The sequence below is a fragment of the Gobio gobio genome (genome assembly GCF_949357685.1).
Source record: "Gobio gobio genome assembly, chromosome: 16".
Taxonomy (NCBI): domain Eukaryota; kingdom Metazoa; phylum Chordata; class Actinopteri; order Cypriniformes; family Gobionidae; genus Gobio; species Gobio gobio.
Window position 1 is genome coordinate 46,124,674 of NC_137109.1, and position 18,275 is coordinate 46,142,948.

Below are 18,275 nucleotides of genomic sequence, written 5' to 3' on the forward strand. Positions count from 1 at the left end.
TGTAGGCAGGCGCCCTGCACGTTTTATCGGGCTGAAATGACATTTGTCTGTGCAAGTTCACAGATGCGATTCAGTCAGGCTTCAGTATTTTGGAGGAGTCAGCACATGACACAATGCGAGTGAACCGTATCGAAAGGAATATTATGAATTATTTTCATAATTCATTGACACTACATTTTTTTGTTACATTTTTAAAGACATAATTTTACATTTGCATCTCAAGTAAATGTATAAATGCAAAGATGTTTAGATATTTGTTTTGAAAAACAGGAACAAAATACTGAGGAAGATATTTATTTTTTGCAATGCATGCAACATTTATTGCCACTATTGAAGACTCTCTGCTCTGATTTAAGTCTTAATGTGTGTAAGAGTGAATAAGCCATTTTAAGAGCTTTTTATAACACACAGAAACCCGGACTGGCCCTCACTCAACCAGCTCAACTTGTTCGATTAAGACTCGAGGATTTGTTCTTTTTTGTGGTGATATATTTGTCAAAATATGCTTGGTATGGAGCACATTCATTAACAAGCAGCCAGAAGACAACTAGTATGTGGGGTGAGTTTCCTGAAGAGAAGCTGAGTGTTTTATCCGTGACTGATTCATTATAGATGAGCTCAAACTAAAATATAATCGTCACACTGATAAATTCTGAATTCTAGATTCTAATCAACATCAATGATAAAGCTGATATTGTTTTGTAATGCAGAAATCATCTGATCTGTGGAACAATAGGCCTACATACAATTCATGGTGGCAACTTGTAAAACAACATCAAGCATATGTAAATTAAACCAAAACATACACAAACAGCTGTCAGAAACTCTTGATTTCAATCAAATCTGATACTGTGGGTGGAAATCATGTTATAATAAAAAGGGGAAAAGGTTTTGAGGTCAAAATAGATATATTTGTACTTCTTTTTAATTAATTTCATGTTGGCTGTTATCCATTTTAGGTACCCAAGAGTTACCTTTTTGTGTCTATAGAATTTTACTAATATTTTCTAGAGTGAAAAGTGTGACAACTAGCCCCTTGTCTGCTTAACTCTAATCTTTAACCGCAAATGAGTATCTTTGGTGCGGCCTCACACACACACACACCTGTGATCACTTCACGCCCTTCGCATTGCACGAGACACAGGGGAATTTGCCTTATTTCTTGGTTTGTTTTGTTATTAGACGTTTTCATTTGTTCCATATAATATCCTTTTCATTTATCGTCCCTCATACATTATTTATGAGTAGCCTATTATTTATTTTCTCCCAGTTCTCATTGAACACTTAAAAACGGATGTTGTGCATTGTATGGTCTTCTGTATGAATTTTTGCTTTTAACCTTCACAATTTTTTAATTTGCGATGAAACAGAAGTAATGACATATTTTCTTCCATATTGTGACGTAAAGAGAAATCTCCATTTCATTGGAAGATCAAGTTAAGGCTAAAAAATTTTTTAACATAAGTCATTCACATAAATATCTATAACATGCATCTTAAATAGATAAGATACATTTCATGCTTACATTCATAGTTAGTTAAATATTCCTTCAAAATGTAAAAAAAAAAAGATTATATGGACAAAACGACAAGCATACAAAACAAAGTTTATTACAAAACCTTATTTACAAGAATTATTATACATAATCTGTTTCCTTTTAATTAAACAAAAATGACTTTTAGATTGGACTAAACTAAACCAGAAACACCATCTGAAAGCCATTCGAGGGAAAGGATTCAGCTCTGAAAATATCAGTCTCAGGCATTGTGTTTTTTAAACCCTATAAAGGTTCTTAATGATCATAGAAAACTGGCCTTGGTCATGCTGTAGTGCAAGCAGTTTGCTTGTTTTATGCTCTTCCTTTATCTTCTTCCTTTTCCTCCTCATCTTCATCCGTTTCTTCCTCACTCTCACTGTAGAGAACAGTGGGATGATTGGTGTTCACAAAAAGATCGCTGTCATCATCCTCCGAGTCGCTGTCATCCTCCTCCTCCTCGGTTTTTCTTTCACTTCGTTCTTTCGGTGTTCCTTCGTTCCTCTCACCGGATGTGCGATCCTCCTGGAATCCTTCTGGCCTGTGTGAAGTGTGAAAATGATGCTTAACACATTTCCGCTTTTTTACACATGATAACGGGAATTACTGTTGCTTAATGCTAATGCAAATATGAACATTATAGACAAACGTTGCATTTGCAAAAATTATCAAACATGCATTATGCAAGTAATATATTTAAATTATAGTGATATTAATATTTACTTATTAAAGACCCCCCGTGGAGAAAATCATGTTTTTATTGTTGTTTGTGGCGTTTTTAATATGCTTGAAGACAAACCATGTACAAATTCAGAAGTCATTTTCTTCTTAAAACAGTCACAAAAACACAGTTTGAAATCGCTGGTGTTTCTGACGCCACAAACCTTGAAACCAATCACGTCAATGTGCTTTACTGCTTTAGCATATCATCAACTACTCTCTGACGACTTCAATCTGTGGTATTTTTTTCTGTTGATGTGAAAAATCGGGTACATTTTGCAATATAGCAGGTGAATTATGTATATTACGAAGTTATGATGACCTATATGCCTTTCTACACTGACGTTCTATGATGTTCAAAGCGTTTCTAAGGATGATGTTTTTTAAGGCAGCCGTCTGATTCTGAGATGACGGATGGGAATAGGCTTGCTACGATAGTCGGTGTTACCGGTGTCCAGACTCAACACCGGTTACATCACTTGCCCACCGTGGCACCGCCCACTGTCTTTTTGATTTTTTTATAGTAATAAAATAATTTAGTTCAGTTAGAAAACAGACAAAACAAACAAAAACTGAACGTATCTGCTTAATAAAGCAGGATCCGACCGTGAGTCTCGGCAGCGGCAGGAGTCATTCATCAGATTTAAAGGGTTAGTTCACCCAAAAATGAAAATTCTGTCATTAATTACTCACCCTCATGTCGTTGGACACCCGTAAGACCTCCGTTCATATTCGGAACACAAATGAAGATATTTTAGTTGAAAGCTGATGGCTGAGAAAGGCTTCACACAGGCCTCCATTGGCATTCAGTACATTGACACTTCCAAGATCCATGAAAGGCACTTAAAACGTCGTTACAAAGTCTATCTCACCACAGTGGCTCTACAATAATCATACAATGCGACGACAATAGTTTTTGTGCGCAAAAAAAATCAAAATAACACCTTTATCCAACTTGTTCTCGACTTCCGTGTATGCCTCCACGACGCATGCGCGAGAATATGACGCAGATCCGGCGTTCGGACATATGACCCAGAAGCGATTTGTTTACGAGCAGAGGAAGACGCGCGTGTCTAAGCTGTTGGATTCTACATTGATCGTGCTTTAGGTCTCGGCGTAGTGCTCAAAATGGAGCTTAAGTGTGTATTTCCTCGATTTCCGAACACCGGCGCTACGTCATATTCTCGCGCATGCGTCGTGGAGGCGCACACGGAAGACAAAAACAAGTTGGATAAAGGTGTTATTTTGATTTTTTTTTGCGCACAAAAACTATTGTCGTCGCATTGTATGATTATTGTAGAGCCACTGTGGTGAGATAGACTTTGTAACGACGTTTTAAGTGCCTTTCATGGATCTTGGAAGTGTCAATGTACTGAATGCCAATGGAGGCCTGTGTGAAGCCTTTCTCAGCCATCAGCTTTCAACTAAAATATCTTCATTTGTGTTCCGAATATGAACGGAGGTCTTACGGGTGTCCAACGACATGAGGGTGAGTAATTAATGACAGAATTTTCATTTTTGGGTGAACTAACCCTTTAAGAGTGAGGAGCTGACTGAGATGATCGCGGAAGATTTGGTTTCAAAGCGAAACGTAAAAGCGCCTATTTAAGGGAGTTTGTCATTTGTTTTGTTGTTGTGTTTTTCATTAAAAATAATAGGCTAATGAACCCACAATTCAAGCAACCCGCAGCCGAATTAGCGCTAATTCAAAACCGAAAGCAAAATGTGTACGGCCGCACAGAGAGCGCATTGTTTACTTTCGCCTGGCTCCGCAGTGCGAGCCTCCGCGCTACGCTGACTGCGCGCATTTATTTTTGCCGCGCGCACCCTCGCGCTCGTGCGGGCGCGTCGAGTATAAGCAAGGCTTTATGGACGAACTGTTATTCATTCATGGCGTGCATTTCAATCATAGACTGATCAATGCTTGATCAGTGCCCTGACTACTGAACTAGGGAACTGATTGAGACGCACCCATGGCCTCACAGAGCGCGCATTTACAGACGAGCTGTCATTCACGGTGTGTGCGTACTGGCGTGTTTTCAGTTCAGAGCGGTCGTGTGCATGTTACTTTCGGTTAGATAGAATTAATGATTTAAAAGCCTCCGCCGGTGATACCGGTATTACCGGTGTTGTCACACATCAATTAACCGGTGGGAAAATTTCCTCACCGTCACATCCCTAGATGGGAACATGGTTTGTTTAACATTAGCAACACGTTTTTAACTGTTTGATAACGTAGTCAAGCCAAAGGCTAATCATATTAGTTACTACTATGTGTCCGACGTTATAGAGAGCGATACATAAAACACATTACCATTCTGATACAGATGACCCTGTATTAGTGAGTGGAGGCGGGTCTCATATTTATTCATCTGTGTATAGACTTGGTCGACGTCGTGTCATAGCTGGGGCGGGGCGTGGCGGAAAACAGTCCATTCCCCACAATGTAAATGCATTGGGTTAACCCAGTTTAGCCTGTGTAGAATCACTTTTGCTGCTCGACAGAGCAAGATATATAGAAAAAACTGAGCTGTATTGTGTCAGATTGTCCGTACAGTCTCCTGTGACTGATAAACGACTCAATGGAATCAATGGCCAGAGGTGCCATTTTCTCATCAAAATACATACAGCTCCCCCGACACCTATATAGGTGTGACCTGTCTTTCCATGAAGACATTAATTCAGTGTTCCTGAATTTAATGGATTAAAAGTATATATTACATACATTTAACATTTTAAAATGATCATAAAACGTGTCTTGTGCTATGAAATTGATATTTGGAGTTGACATGTCAGTGTCACAACATTATTAGAAGTTTTTTTTATTTACTTTTTATAGCAACCGTCAAAAGACTGGGTGATTTATAAAGTAGCCTAGCTATTATATTGTGTAATATTTGTGGGAGCAGCTGCATTTTGACAAGAAAATGTACAAGTGTCGTACATTTGTGACTATCAGCTTGAGGCACAAGCATGAGCCCAGCCCTTCCCATCCATCATGAAATAAATTAGACTTTTGAATGTTTTGCATATTAATAACCTCACGCATTATGTGGCTATGTGATCGCTCATCGTGGAAAAAACTGCTTTAACGATAGATTGACAGTATTTCTGACTCAGTTCGAGTACCGTGACAAGTATGACTTTATTGGCGTTTTGTTCAACAAACTTTTGCCATTGCAATTAATGAAATCTCTTGTTTTAATCTTTACAATAATACCAGCATCATGTAGTGCAAATGTTTCATTGTAATGGATGTATTGAACAGGCTTTGGGAATTGACGAACGGCTCTGTCTGTTTATTTAGCAGTATAAACCACTCACTTTGGTCATTGTAAGCTGAATTTAAATGTGCTTTATAAATAAATTTACTTACTTACTTACTATAAAACTTCAGATCAGGTTTTTTTTGTAACTTACTAGAGGTGTAGAACGTCACATCGCAACTTTTCGGGACTGCACCAAGCAAAAATCAATCGTAATACAAAGAGTAAAGATAAAGCGTCTAACAAGGCAATCGTGCATTCATTCTAATGGCTTGTTTTCCCCCACGGCATATGGCGAATATGACGTTTTGTGGGCGTTCCCAGTAATGCCGACCAAGTCTATACTAAATGAAGCAAGTTACATTCAATCTATTTTACGGTATGAATCTTTTTTTTTCACAAGAATACCCGCTTAAATATGTAATTTTGGTGATCACAGATGAGTTTTAAGAAATAAAATGATTGACTACAGGGTTTAAATTAAAACGGTAAAAACCTCAATAGCCTTACCAGGCACCAAGTTTCCTCAGGTACTGAATATGGTCCCTGTAAAGTATGAAGCTTATTTCTCCTTTCACCTTCCCTCCTTCTTTAATAGGATCAACAATGACAAAGTCTCCTAAAAAAAAGAGAAAGATTGTGAAAACGTTTAGTGTCTTTAAAGTCCCTGTAAAGGCAATTCTGAGATTTGTTTCAAAACACATTATAAATGTATTGCTGAAACACATTACAAAGACTGTGATCTATGTAGTACAGAGTTGTTATATGCCCAGAAAAGGCAGAGTAAACTAACCTCGTTTGATCCAGAGGTTCTTGCGGAACTTAGTGGGCATACTGACGAGGAAGCGCTCGCCACTGCCAGTCACAGCTTCATGGAGGTTATTGCCATTACTTCCCAAGACCTGTGATGAGAAGGTGTGTAATTATTACTAACATTGTAGGTATACTCAGAATATTGAGCTCTCAAAGTCGTACAGACACCAAAAACTACTGCAAAGGTACCCTCATGATATGCTGGTCTTCAGTGGGTGTGACACAGTCCTCCAGAACTTCTTTCACTACGTGTTTGCGTTTGGTTGCCTTTGACATGGTGGATGTAAACCTCTGAAAAACGTGTCACCTGAAAAAAAAAATGTTTGAGAAATGGATTTAAGAGGCGTGCATGTGAGCTGTCAAGAATGATGCTCAAAAAGCACATTGTGAGTTTATGACCATAGGCCAACTCTGCATACAAACTATATCCTGACACCATGCTACAACTGGAAATCAGTGTCCACTCTCATAATCATTATAAATATAATATTCAAAAAGCAAATCATTTAAACATATGATTACATAACACTACTGTTCGTTAAATGAAAGTATGCTGTAGAAACATGTGGCCTTCATGCTGTGTTGACAAGTAAAAACCTTCAATGTCTAGATTAATTTACATTGTAAAAGCTCACATTTCCATAGCCACTTACCTAGAAACTGTATATGAACCGCTGGTTGTATTCTGAGTTTATTTACTAATGGCATTGAGATTAATTGAGAGCGTTTACCCGAATCTTCTACAGAGAAGTGTGAAGCGAAACGCGAAAGTTGAGACGGGATATGAACATTTCAAATTAAAAGTCATACGGTGTGAGAGGATCATTAGGCATAATAAATACATACATATGCATTTTAAATGTATTTGGAGGAGGGATGGTTAACAGGAAAGAAATCACAGGTGAGATTTGTATATAACGTCCTGTAAAATATTTATAAATTATCAAAACAATGTATTTTTGTTACAGTAATAATTCTAATTATTATTATTATTATTGTTATTATTGCTGTTGTTGTTGTTAGTATTAGTATTATTATATGGATATCATTCCCCGTTTCCGATTTAACTTTTATTTTGAAATATTAGTTTCACCGTTCACATTATAAGCCAGGCTGATAAAATATGTGATGAGAGTACAGTTCAGGTTTGTATGTTATACACAGTAAATTAATACGACAAACTCGCATTTGGATGCCGTGAGCAGTGATCAAAAATATGTGGAGATTGAAAACCCTCCACCACAAAGCAAGTGGATCTGCCAGTGATTTGGAGGAGTTTAAACGCAAGAGACGAGAGTTTGAGAAAGGTGTGTGTGTGTGCTTTACTATTCCTGGGTCATTTCTTAATCCATGATTGTATATGTTGATTTTACATATGCTTTAATGTAGGCAATATAATAAATTATTCACGTTTTCATCTATCCATAGCTCTTAGACAGGCACGTAGAGACAGACAGCTCATCAGCAAGAGACTCCTGCAGAATGTGGATGAGGAAGAGGATAAGGAAGACTCCATGGAGGAGTCTGGCTCCACTCCTCTGTCACCTGAACAGGTGAGTCTCCAGAGAGAAGTGCTCATTTATTTCTTTACTATATAATGCGGAAGGCATCTCTTCCTCAACAAACTATACATATTGTTTATATGTCATATAAAGCATATAGCTTGTGTGTTGTATGTGTAACATTAGGTCAGAGAGATGATATGTGGAGTCCAGTCTGGGGGTGAGGAGAAAGCAGCGCGTCTTTCATCTCTAAGAAAAGCACTAAGAAACCCAGAGACTCAACTCACTTTCTTTAAGTATGACCTCAAAACCAACATGGACCTTACTTAGGACAATTATATATATTTGAAGAATCATTTTTACACATGAACTGTATGGAATTCCAAAGCTGCCAATATTAAATATAAATAAATACATAAATAAATATACAAATAAATGTAAAAAAGCAAAAATAGATAAATGTTCATGTTTGTTAGCCCAGGACATTTTACAAATCCAGACCAGACGATGTTCTGCGGCCATGTCCGGAATAAAGAGTAGGCCTAGCTTATCCATGTCACACGGTAAGATTTAAGATTTTGGCCATAAACCTAACCAAGTCACAGATAGTATCAACGTTAGTTCGCTATACTTATTGTATTTCGACCTCAAGGTGTCACTGTGGCCTCAACGCTTCGCCCTCGCCTACTCTGAGCTCGATTGCTATGTCTGAGGTAAACCACGCCCTCCTCATTACCCTACGCACAAAGAAATGTAGGAATAAATAAATGTAGAAATACATAAATGTAGAAATTAGGGCTGTCAAAATAATTTTACAGGTCATGGTCAAAGTTCAATACAGTATGGATTAATCTGCGTTATTTTTTTTAACGCATAATTTTTTTCTCAGATTAATTAATCGAAATTAACGATAAAAAAAAAAAACGCAGATTAATCCATTCTGTATTGGACTGAGCTGTAAAATGTTTTTTTGTTGCTTTTCTATGTATATTTATTTATTTATATATGTATTTATTTATTTTTGCTTTTTTACATTTATTTGTATATTTATTTATGTATTTATTAGGGCTGTCAAAAGATTAATCGCGATTAATCGCATCTAAAATAAAAGTTTGTGTTTACATAATATATGTGTGTGTACTCTGTTAATTATTATTTATATATAAAAACACACACAAGCATGTATATATTTAAGAAAAAAATATTATTTTTTATATATAAAACATTTATATTTATATATATTATAGATTATATAAATGTATATACAGTATATACATGCAAATATTTCTTAAATATATACATGAATGTGTGTGTATTTATATATAAATAATAATTAACAGAGTACACACACATATATTATGTAAACACAAACTTTTTTTTTGGATGCGATTAATCTTTTGACAGCCCTAGTATTTATTTATTTTTAATATTGGCAGCTTTGGAATTCCATAGAATTGGCAGCTCTGAGACTCCAGACCATAATATCATTGAAAGTCTTTGGGATGTGCTGGAACTATATTCATCCTGGAAAATGGCCATAATATGAAGAACTGCCAAACATATAACATGCTAGAAACATAATAATCACTCGCAATAATGATCCAATTATAGACTCTTAAGCATTTGCAGTCATTGATAATATCATGTTAATTGTAATATTTCACAATATTACTATTTTAACTATGTTTTTAATCAAATAAATGCATCTTAGATGAGCATAAGAGACTTAAAAACATAACTTTATTAGATATCCAGCCATATATACTGTACTGACTAATGCAGTGCCTCTATTTTTCTTCAGATCAGAGAACAGCATGCACATGTTGATCGGGCAGCTCAGTGCTCCTAATGGCCAGTGTCAGCTGGAAGCAGCACGCTGTCTCCATCAGCTGTCTCACTCTACTCATCCCAGCGCAGGTCAGGCCTGTCTGCCTGCTGGCCCGTACCTCCTCACCTACCTCTCCAGCCAGAGCACTAAGCTAACGGTCAGCGAGTTACTGCTCTGTTAAAGTCAGTGTCAGAGGGAGGCAGTCGACAATTCCTCATAAATGTGTCTCTTTTGTCTTTTCCTTTAGGAACTCTGTTTGTACACTCTGGGAAATCTGTGTCCTGACAGCGCTGTAGTTAGAGAGAAGCTTCTAGCTCAGGGAATCGTTTCTGCACTGGCAAACTGTATTAACGTAAGCTCATTTGGGTTAATATTAATCGCTATCGCTTTTTGGTTATAATCATCCTGACTTTTACACATCTCTCAGTTTATACTGATAATAGTGCATCCTTATAGGATGAATCTCACGCAAACTTTTCTGCATCGTATTTTTTTTCCAGAATCAAGAAATTATATTTTGCATGATGAAAATTAAGCTTTTTAGGACCATTTTAATATGTCCAAATACTTTGCTTTTGTGGGGTTTTTTTGTTCTCATTATTTTCAATGGCGATAAAATATTTTTCATATTTAACATTTTTATTTTTAGTTCTCATATTACAGTAATATTTATATTACTTTTATATTTATTTCTCATATTACAGAATTTCTTCGGGAAAATATGTATTATATAAAATAATAAATAAATAATGAATTAAAAATGCAAAGAAATTCTCACAATGCAACACATACACACACACACACACACACACACACACATAGGACGATTTAATATGTCCAGATGCTTAGTGGGGGTTTTTATACATTAGTTTCAATGGTGATGCAATAGATTCATATTTAACTTCTTTATATTTATTTCTCATATTACAGAATTTCTTGGTGGAAATGATGTGGCTAAATTGCCACATAATGCAAAAAAATTATAATAATGAAATAAATTAACAAATAAAAATCTCACAGTGTGCCATATATTTTAATATATGTATATATATATATATGAAGAGTTCCGATGCAAAAGCCTCTAAAAGCCACTTTGGTCAAAAATGAGATAACAATACAGAGTGAATGCTCTCCGCATATAGTATACGTTCATAAAATACTTTCACTTCAAACCCACTAAATCCCAGTCTCAGCCCATTCAGATGTACTGGTTCTTAGGTAGAAAGCTACACATAGAAGCCTGACAAAAATGCTGATTTTAAAGATAAACGTCAGATGGACTTAGAGGCTTTTACATCTGAAGTCTTCATATATACATATACATAATTATTTTTTTTTTTTTAATTTAAAAGGAAAAAATATAATATTTTGTGGGGGGTGAAATGTGCCCGGGTCATTTCTCTGTTCTAGAATCAGAGGTATAATCTGGCAGTGGTGGAGGCGGTTGGCTTCACTTTGTCTCAGCTGCTACAAGCAAAAGACGCAGCTGAAAAAATCATTCCGTAAGTGACCAGAGTTCGTTACCTAAGGATTTTAAGTACAACCCCTGGCAAAAGCTATGGAAAGAGGATGTTCACCTAGCATTTTTTACTTTATAGGAAATACTCAAATCACAGGTATGTCCAAAAAAAAATTCAATAGCGTAACATTTTGGCTCCATGAAACACTTCTTCAAATTTAGTTAATTTTTTTTATTAATGGCATTTTTTTTCCGGATCAAGTAGAGTCAAAAATGAATCTAAATTAAAGATCTGAAATCATTGAATCATAATACCAGTGTAAGTCTAAAACGCAAATTAGTCAGCAGTTAAAAGAGAGTGCTTGCACACCTTAGCACAATATTATCTGCCTGCCATACCGGAGGCTGCACTTTTAGGACTGCCGGCATTTCTAGGACCCTACTTTTTTGTGACCGCGCCATCTAGCCAAGTGTACTCCAGAGCAGACCTGATTCAAACTTTTTCCACCTTATTTTTAACACAACAGCAGGCACGGCCATTGCCGACTCAATTGCTTAAATTAGTTAAAATATTTCAACAGGGTTATCAACGGGTAGGTTTAGGGCTAGGGGTTGGTTAGGACAATATATCAATTAAACTTAATCAATTAAACAACTAAGTGGTTCTCAAAGTGTGGTACGAGTACAACTAGTGGTACTCAGGCTGCCTCTAGTGGTACGCAGAGGAATCACTAAAAAAATGATTGTTAAAACGCATACATTTGAATTGAATCTTTATTTGAGTAAAGTTTTTGTTTTACATTTAAGTACAGTCCAGTTTTAATTTAACTTTACAACATATTTTAATTGAATCATTATTTAATTATTTTATTTACCTGTATGTAAGCACAGTGCAGTGTTAATGTACAAACTGTATTTACAATGTTAATGTGGCTGACAACAATAAATATGGTTCTTATTAGGAGTAAACTGCCTAGTTTTTGAACTGTGCAGAGCTGTAGCTGAATAGTTAGGCCTACTACTGGATTTTAAAGTTGGTCATTATGGTGGTACTTGGAGAGCCAAAGATTTTCTGAGGTGGTACTTGGATTAAACATTTTGAGAACAACTGAACTAAATCATTTCTTGGGTCCTACAAATGCGGTCCTGAAAATGCAGCCTCCGGGTTTGCAGAAAGAATTCAGGCTGTCATAAAAGCCAGAGGGTGAGCGAGAAAGTACTAATTCTTTATATTCTTTTTTTTTTTTTTTGTCATATCTGTGTTTTTGTTTATTTGCTATAAAGTAAAAAAGGAATCTAGGAATCTAAGTGTGGTGACTCCATAACTTTTGCCAGGGGTTTGTATGTGCAAAGAATAAACTAAGGTCTTGGTACACTGAAATTGCTACGGTTTACGTTTACTGTAAATTGTTGATGCTGATGACAAATAATAGGATATTCATCTCAACTCGCCACTAATCTCTCTGTGTTTGTTGTGTGTTTTTAAACCCCAGAGCGGTCATGGCTTCAGGAATAGTCCCTCATGTGATCTCAGCATTGACTCCAGATCCTGAGTTTGGTTTTGGGCCAGCGATCGAGTGCATGTGGTGTTTGCACTATTTAGTCAGCAGGTGCGGCCTTTTCTCCTTTCATACTAACTTTTTACTGAACAAAGACAGAATAATGAAGGGTTGGTCTAAAACTGTCTGGAAAAAAAGTGACTAGTGGGTAAAAAAATCAGTTGTTATATGACATGATGTTGTGGTTTGCTTGCAGTAATTTGGATAACTCGATGCTGATTGCACTAGGTGCCCTCTCACAATGCAGTGCTGTTTTAATAACACTAGGAGGCGCTGTTGCTCAAGGAAACCTTGAGGGTGGGATGGAGTTGGTAAGTCATCACAGCAAAATATATATATAACCCACATCACATACATATTGCACATGGGGTTTAGAATGAGAGTCATCTTAAATTGGCATGTTCAATGAACAGAAACAGTGCCTATATTAATATATAATCCAATTATCAATGCTTTTATAATGAATTCTTACTATTACATAATTGTAAGAATCTCATGAAGCATAATGTAATTGTGGTATAGATGCCGATTGAACGTCATAATTGAGCTTTCATACAAAAATATTTGACCTTCAGCTCTCAAACAGATCCAATTGCACATTTTATCTGTATTATGATCCTGTGGTTCCTGATGAGTCTCTCATCCTCTGAAAAACTCATTCTGCTTTTCTCTGGACCCTCACTTTGTTTTTGCTGTGCAGCTCATTTGGCCTCTTCTGCGTTGCCTTGGTAACCTGCTGGTCAGTGGAGGTGATGTAATGCCAGAGGACACTCGTCTCCTTGCCACGTTGTGTCTCTTCAGTCAGGCTTACCTTCGCCTTCATCCTGCTCTGTCCAGAGAGAGCCTGTGGGCGCTCAACAACCTCACCGGTGAGCGGGACATTAGCCTGCATTTGCTCAAAATGATTTCCATCCCAGTTAACTCAGCAATAAAGCTCGAACTACAATGAACTTGTGTTTTATTGATTTACTGATGTACTATTTAATTTTTTTTCAGCTGGTTCAAGTGGGTTTTGCTCTGGTCTGCTGCTCCTTAATATGGTTCCCATATTAATCCAATTTCTGTCTTTTTCAAAAGGAATGAACTCAATGGTGAGGAACAGGCATGCATACAGTATATACATTACTCTAACATGTATACCTACATTTTTGGGCTCTGACCCACTATATATATGTACAAGGTTTTTAAAAGAAGTCTCTTAATCTCACCAAGGCTGCATTTATTTAATTAAAAATACAGTAACACTGTGAAATATTACGACAATTTAAATTAACTGGTTTCTGTTATAATATATTTTAGAATAAAATGTATTCCTGAATTTTCAGCTGCCATTACTTCAGTCTTCATGTCACATGATCCTTCAGAAATCATGCTTCAGATAATTTCTTATTCCTATCAATGTCGAAACCTGATTTTTTTGCTTAAAAAAAAAAAAATATATATATATATATATATATATATATATTTGGGGTAAGTAAGATTTAAAAAAAAAATAATAATAATACTTTTATTTAGAAAATGCACATTTAAATTTCTTTAAAAAAAATTATTTAAAAGACAGTAAGTACAAAAAAGTTATATTTATAATGCTGTTCTTTTAACTTTCTATTCATCAAAGAATCTGTGTTTAACTTTAATAATAATAATAAATGTTTCTTTAGCACCAAATCTATTAGACTGATTTCTGAAGGATCATGTGACACTGAAGACTGGGGTAATGATGCTGAAAATTCAGCTGTGCATCACAGGAATTATTTATTTTAAAATAGATTTCCACAGAAATCAGTTAATTATAGCAATAATATTTCACAGTAGGCCTATCACTGTTAATTTTACTGTCCTGATCAAATAAATGCAGCCTTGGTAAGAAAAAGGTACTTCTTTCAGAAACATTCAAAAACCTTTTACTATATATATATATATCAAATCTCTCTGCTGCTGAAGTTCTACTATATTCATAATTACAAAAACATGTACATTTTGATAACATACATCTAATGTTCTCACAATCATTAATGTTTGTACAAGGCACTGAGAGTTCTGGGTAATATCGCCCATCATGGCACAGAATACTGTGTTCGTTTGACACAAGCAGGACTGCTCACTGCCCTCTGTGCCACACTCAAGATGGCCGAGCCGGATGTGGTCACACTGAGCCTGGAAGTGCTGTACATGCTGCTATCCAGCAGCCCACAGGTGAATATGATCATATAAACCCCTTTCTCACTTAAACCGTGTCATTTTAGTATCACTGAGATACTATTATATTTTTCATTAAAGGTACACGGTGTAACCTTTGGCCCTCTAGCGGTTAAACAAAACTGCATGCATTTTGATAGTGTGGATGAATATGACCCTTCACAATAGATAATGCTTTGACATATCTAGCTCTCTAACAGAGTTCATTGTAATTTATCTGTTCAGTGAAACACATTACTCATCTGTTGAGTGATAAACATCATCTCTGCGCCGCTTTGACAACATTTAAAACTCTTCAGTTCTCGCCATCTCTGAAAAGCCAAGCACATGTTGATTCTTGTTTTATTATGAGCTCTGTCGTGTTATCTTTTATTGCGTATGTACACAATTTCCAGTAAAAACCATCCTGACAGGTGTAAAATATAAGCAATTATAATAGGCTTACCATTGTGAATCAAGAAAAAAATTAAATTTCGGAAGAAGGATTGATGATATATTGACACTAGGGATGCCACAATTCTCAATATAATATCGAAACGTTCGGTACGACGTCCACGGTTCAGTACGTGCTTATAAATTGCATATTTTCGGTTTTGCATTTATTTAATTAATTTCCGTGCATTTTTTTTATCTCCGAAATTGACGCTGTTTGTGTGTGCCTGTGAGTCAACGCGCTGGTATGAGTAAATATCCAAACAGGACGTGATTACTGGACTAAATAATCTTACTGCGCTAATACTGTCAAATGCACACATGGTTAACATAAACACAGTTGGTTATGCCTAAAGTGAAAGTAAAATTGCATCAGTGTCTGTATAGATGCGTGCAGGTCTTAAAGTGACAGCAGCGCAGCCGAATAGTGAACATGCTCTCCATAAAGGGACATTTCACCCCAAAATTTAAATTCTGTCATTATTTACTCTAATGTTGTTCTAAACCTGTATTCATTTCTTCTGTTGAACACAGAAGAAGATATTTTGATGAATGTTGGTAACCAGACAGTTGAAGGTAGCCATTGACTTGCATAGTATTTTTCCTACAATGGAAGTCAATGGGGACTTCTTCAAATATATATTTTATGGTCAACAGAAGCAAGAACTTTATTCAGGTGTAAAACAACTTGAGCGCGAGTAATCGATGACAAAATTTTAATTTTTGAGTGAACTATCCCTTTAATGTTAATAAAACAACAAAAGACAAAAAGAAAATCACTCACTGCTCTTGACTGAAAAAACTTTAATACAGTAGCTTTAATAAGAATCAATGTATATTTTATAGTGAAATCTGATTCTTTCTTCCGATTAATCGCATCCAAAATAAAAGTTTGTGCTTACATAATATATGTGTGTGTACTCTGTTAATTATTATTTATATATAAATACACACACAAGCATGTATATATTTAAGAAAAAAAATCTATTTTTATATATAAAACATTTACATTTATATATATATTATAGATTATATAAATGTGTATACAGTATATACATGCCAATATTTCTTAAATATATACATGAATGTGTGTTTGTATTTATATATAAATAATAATTAACAGAGTACACACACATATATTATGTAAACACAAACTTTTATTTTGGATGCGATTAATCTTTTGACAGCCCTAGTTATTCAGTCAAGCATGGGGTGATTTTCTATTTTCTTTTGTTGTTTGATTAACATTAATCACAATAGGTCCGTCCCTTTAAGACCTGCACGGGCCAAATTAATTGTAACACATCCGATTTCTCACCCAACTCTGTAACGTTATACGTTCACCAAAGACATATCCGACTGTGTTTACCTGAATACTCACCAGGACGTGCATTTGTACATATTTTTGACCATTCAAACCCAAGTATCCGCGAAACTGACGTCGCGATCTGTCTGAGTGAAAGGTGTGTGCGCGGCTGCGCGCTTCAGGTCAGAGTTTGGTCAGCGCGAGCACGTCCCGGCCGCATTGCACTTTTCTGTTGCAATCTTTTTCCTGAGCTGCGCGTATATATTTGACTGTTCTGCTTCCATTGTTTAGTGAACAGTAGAAGCAGAGCTCACACACACATCCTCACTCCTGCTGTCGCACATCTATGCACATTAAGAAATACTGCTCTTATTAGAGTGCTGTCATTTTTTTTTTTAAAGTACCGGTACTAATGCAATTTCATTTCGTATGCAACTTACCCAGTCGATTAAAAATATTGATGTCGATTAATCATCAGCGTCGACGCAGTCGGTTGTATCAACCAATCGCGACAGGCCTAAAGCCATCAGGATAAAAAAACGAGGTATGTATTGAACCGTGGACTAACTGAATTGTTGCATCCGTAATTGAGTCATTATTTAAATGTTAATTTTGAACCAAAAAAAGTTACATACTGTACCTTTTAATATTTTTTATTAGTTTAAGAATTTTATTTGTTCCATTTATCATTTTAATTTAAAATTTGGCTTTTTTTTCTTCTTTTTTTATATGTCTATTTTTTTAATGAATTTTTATTTTAGTTTTAGTTATTTTCATACATCCACTTAAACTATATGAAAATGAGATGTGTCTGGGCAACTAGCTGAATTTTATTTTGTTTCAGTTAACTTTATTTTATTTACATTTAAGTATGTTTTTTTATGGTTTTAGATTTGGTTAACTATAATGACCTTGCATTTAAAATCACTTTACTTTTATCTACGTATGAAGATTCATGACAGGCTTCCTTAGAATCTTGAAAACAAATTGAGTTGAAGTCCTCCTGCTTGTAACAGGTGATCGAGGAGTTTACGAGGTTAAATGGTGTTCCTCTGCTGGAAGCCATTCAGTATAACAGTGAAGAAGAGCAACGTGTCAAAGCTGCCTACATTCTCGATCATCACTTCCCTTCTTTCTCTGAGGTCAATACTGCATTTACCTGCTCATATTTATGGACATATTATATGTTAGGAATCACCATTATTGATATTCTCATTCCTCTTTCTTCCTCTTTTTTTAAAGGTGGAGAGCATTTCAACATAATGCCAATGACAGAATTGCAAAGATCTTTTTTTTATTTATTTTTTTGCTTTTTCTTTGATTTAAAGCATACTTACATTTCACCAAGATGGACATTTAGTTATGCATTCTGGTTTTATCAAGTGTGCAGCAAATAAATGGCCTAAATGCTTCTTATGTGAAGTTTCTTTTTTTTTTTTTAAATGATCAGGCTAACCGTTGGAGCCATGTCTTCAAAATTCAGTACATGAGTTATACAACCCTTATATCATTGTGACAAGAGCACAAACACATACTGTTTAAGATTCATGGCCTATAAATAAATATTTATTGACTTCCCCTTCTCAGTTCACCCGTGTGTGTGTGTGTGTGTGTGTGTGTGTGTGTGTGTGTGTGTGTGTGTGTGTGTGTGTGTGTG

General features: G+C 35.7%; 2 protein-coding genes across 3 annotated transcripts; one reads left to right on the forward strand and one right to left on the reverse strand.

Moving 5' to 3' along the window:
- Positions 1-1,590: 1,590 nt before the first annotated feature.
- eif1ad (eukaryotic translation initiation factor 1A domain containing) lies at positions 1,591-7,116 on the reverse strand. Its single transcript, XM_079838303.1, has 5 exons — positions 6,987-7,116; positions 6,523-6,640; positions 6,314-6,422; positions 6,031-6,139; positions 1,591-2,075 (listed from the first exon to the last, which is right to left on the reverse strand). The coding sequence occupies exons 2-5, from the start codon at positions 6,607-6,609 to the stop codon at positions 1,850-1,852; spliced, it is 531 nt and encodes a 176-aa protein (XP_079694429.1). The 5' UTR covers positions 6,610-6,640; positions 6,987-7,116; the 3' UTR covers positions 1,591-1,849.
- A 289-nt stretch (positions 7,117-7,405) lies between these two features.
- On the forward strand, positions 7,406-18,201 carry tmco6 (transmembrane and coiled-coil domains 6). Of its 2 annotated transcripts, none has more exons than XM_079838172.1 (13): positions 7,406-7,640; positions 7,762-7,886; positions 8,022-8,131; positions 9,637-9,820; positions 9,911-10,015; positions 11,074-11,165; positions 12,616-12,732; positions 12,878-12,992; positions 13,382-13,550; positions 13,678-13,772; positions 14,710-14,877; positions 17,635-17,760; positions 17,861-18,201. In XM_079838172.1, exons 1-13 carry the CDS (start codon positions 7,550-7,552, stop codon positions 17,879-17,881), a joined length of 1,518 nt encoding a protein of 505 aa, XP_079694298.1. In that variant the 5' UTR covers positions 7,406-7,549; the 3' UTR covers positions 17,882-18,201. The 2 variants fall into 2 exon arrangements, 1 of the variants encoding a protein (XP_079694298.1); XR_013818105.1 differs by having other exon boundaries at positions 7,432-7,640; positions 14,777-14,877; positions 17,861-18,033.
- The last annotated feature ends 74 nt before the right edge of the window (positions 18,202-18,275 follow it).

Coding starts and splice junctions, on each gene's coding strand:
- tmco6 (XM_079838172.1), top strand. CDS start 7,550: ATGTGGAGATTGAAAACCCTCCACCACAAAGCAAGTGGATCTGCCAGT. Junction 7,641..7,761: donor GAGACGAGAGTTTGAGAAAG/GTGTGTGTGTGT, acceptor ATCTATCCATAG/CTCTTAGACAGGCACGTAGA. Junction 11,166..12,615: donor GCAGCTGAAAAAATCATTCC/GTAAGTGACCAG, acceptor TTTAAACCCCAG/AGCGGTCATGGCTTCAGGAA.
- eif1ad (XM_079838303.1), bottom strand. CDS start 6,609: ATGTCAAAGGCAACCAAACGCAAACACGTAGTGAAAGAAGTTCTGGAG. Junction 6,423..6,522: donor AAGACCAGCATATCATGAGG/GTACCTTTGCAG, acceptor TTCTCATCACAG/GTCTTGGGAAGTAATGGCAA. Junction 6,140..6,313: donor GAACCTCTGGATCAAACGAG/GTTAGTTTACTC, acceptor TCTTTTTTTTAG/GAGACTTTGTCATTGTTGAT.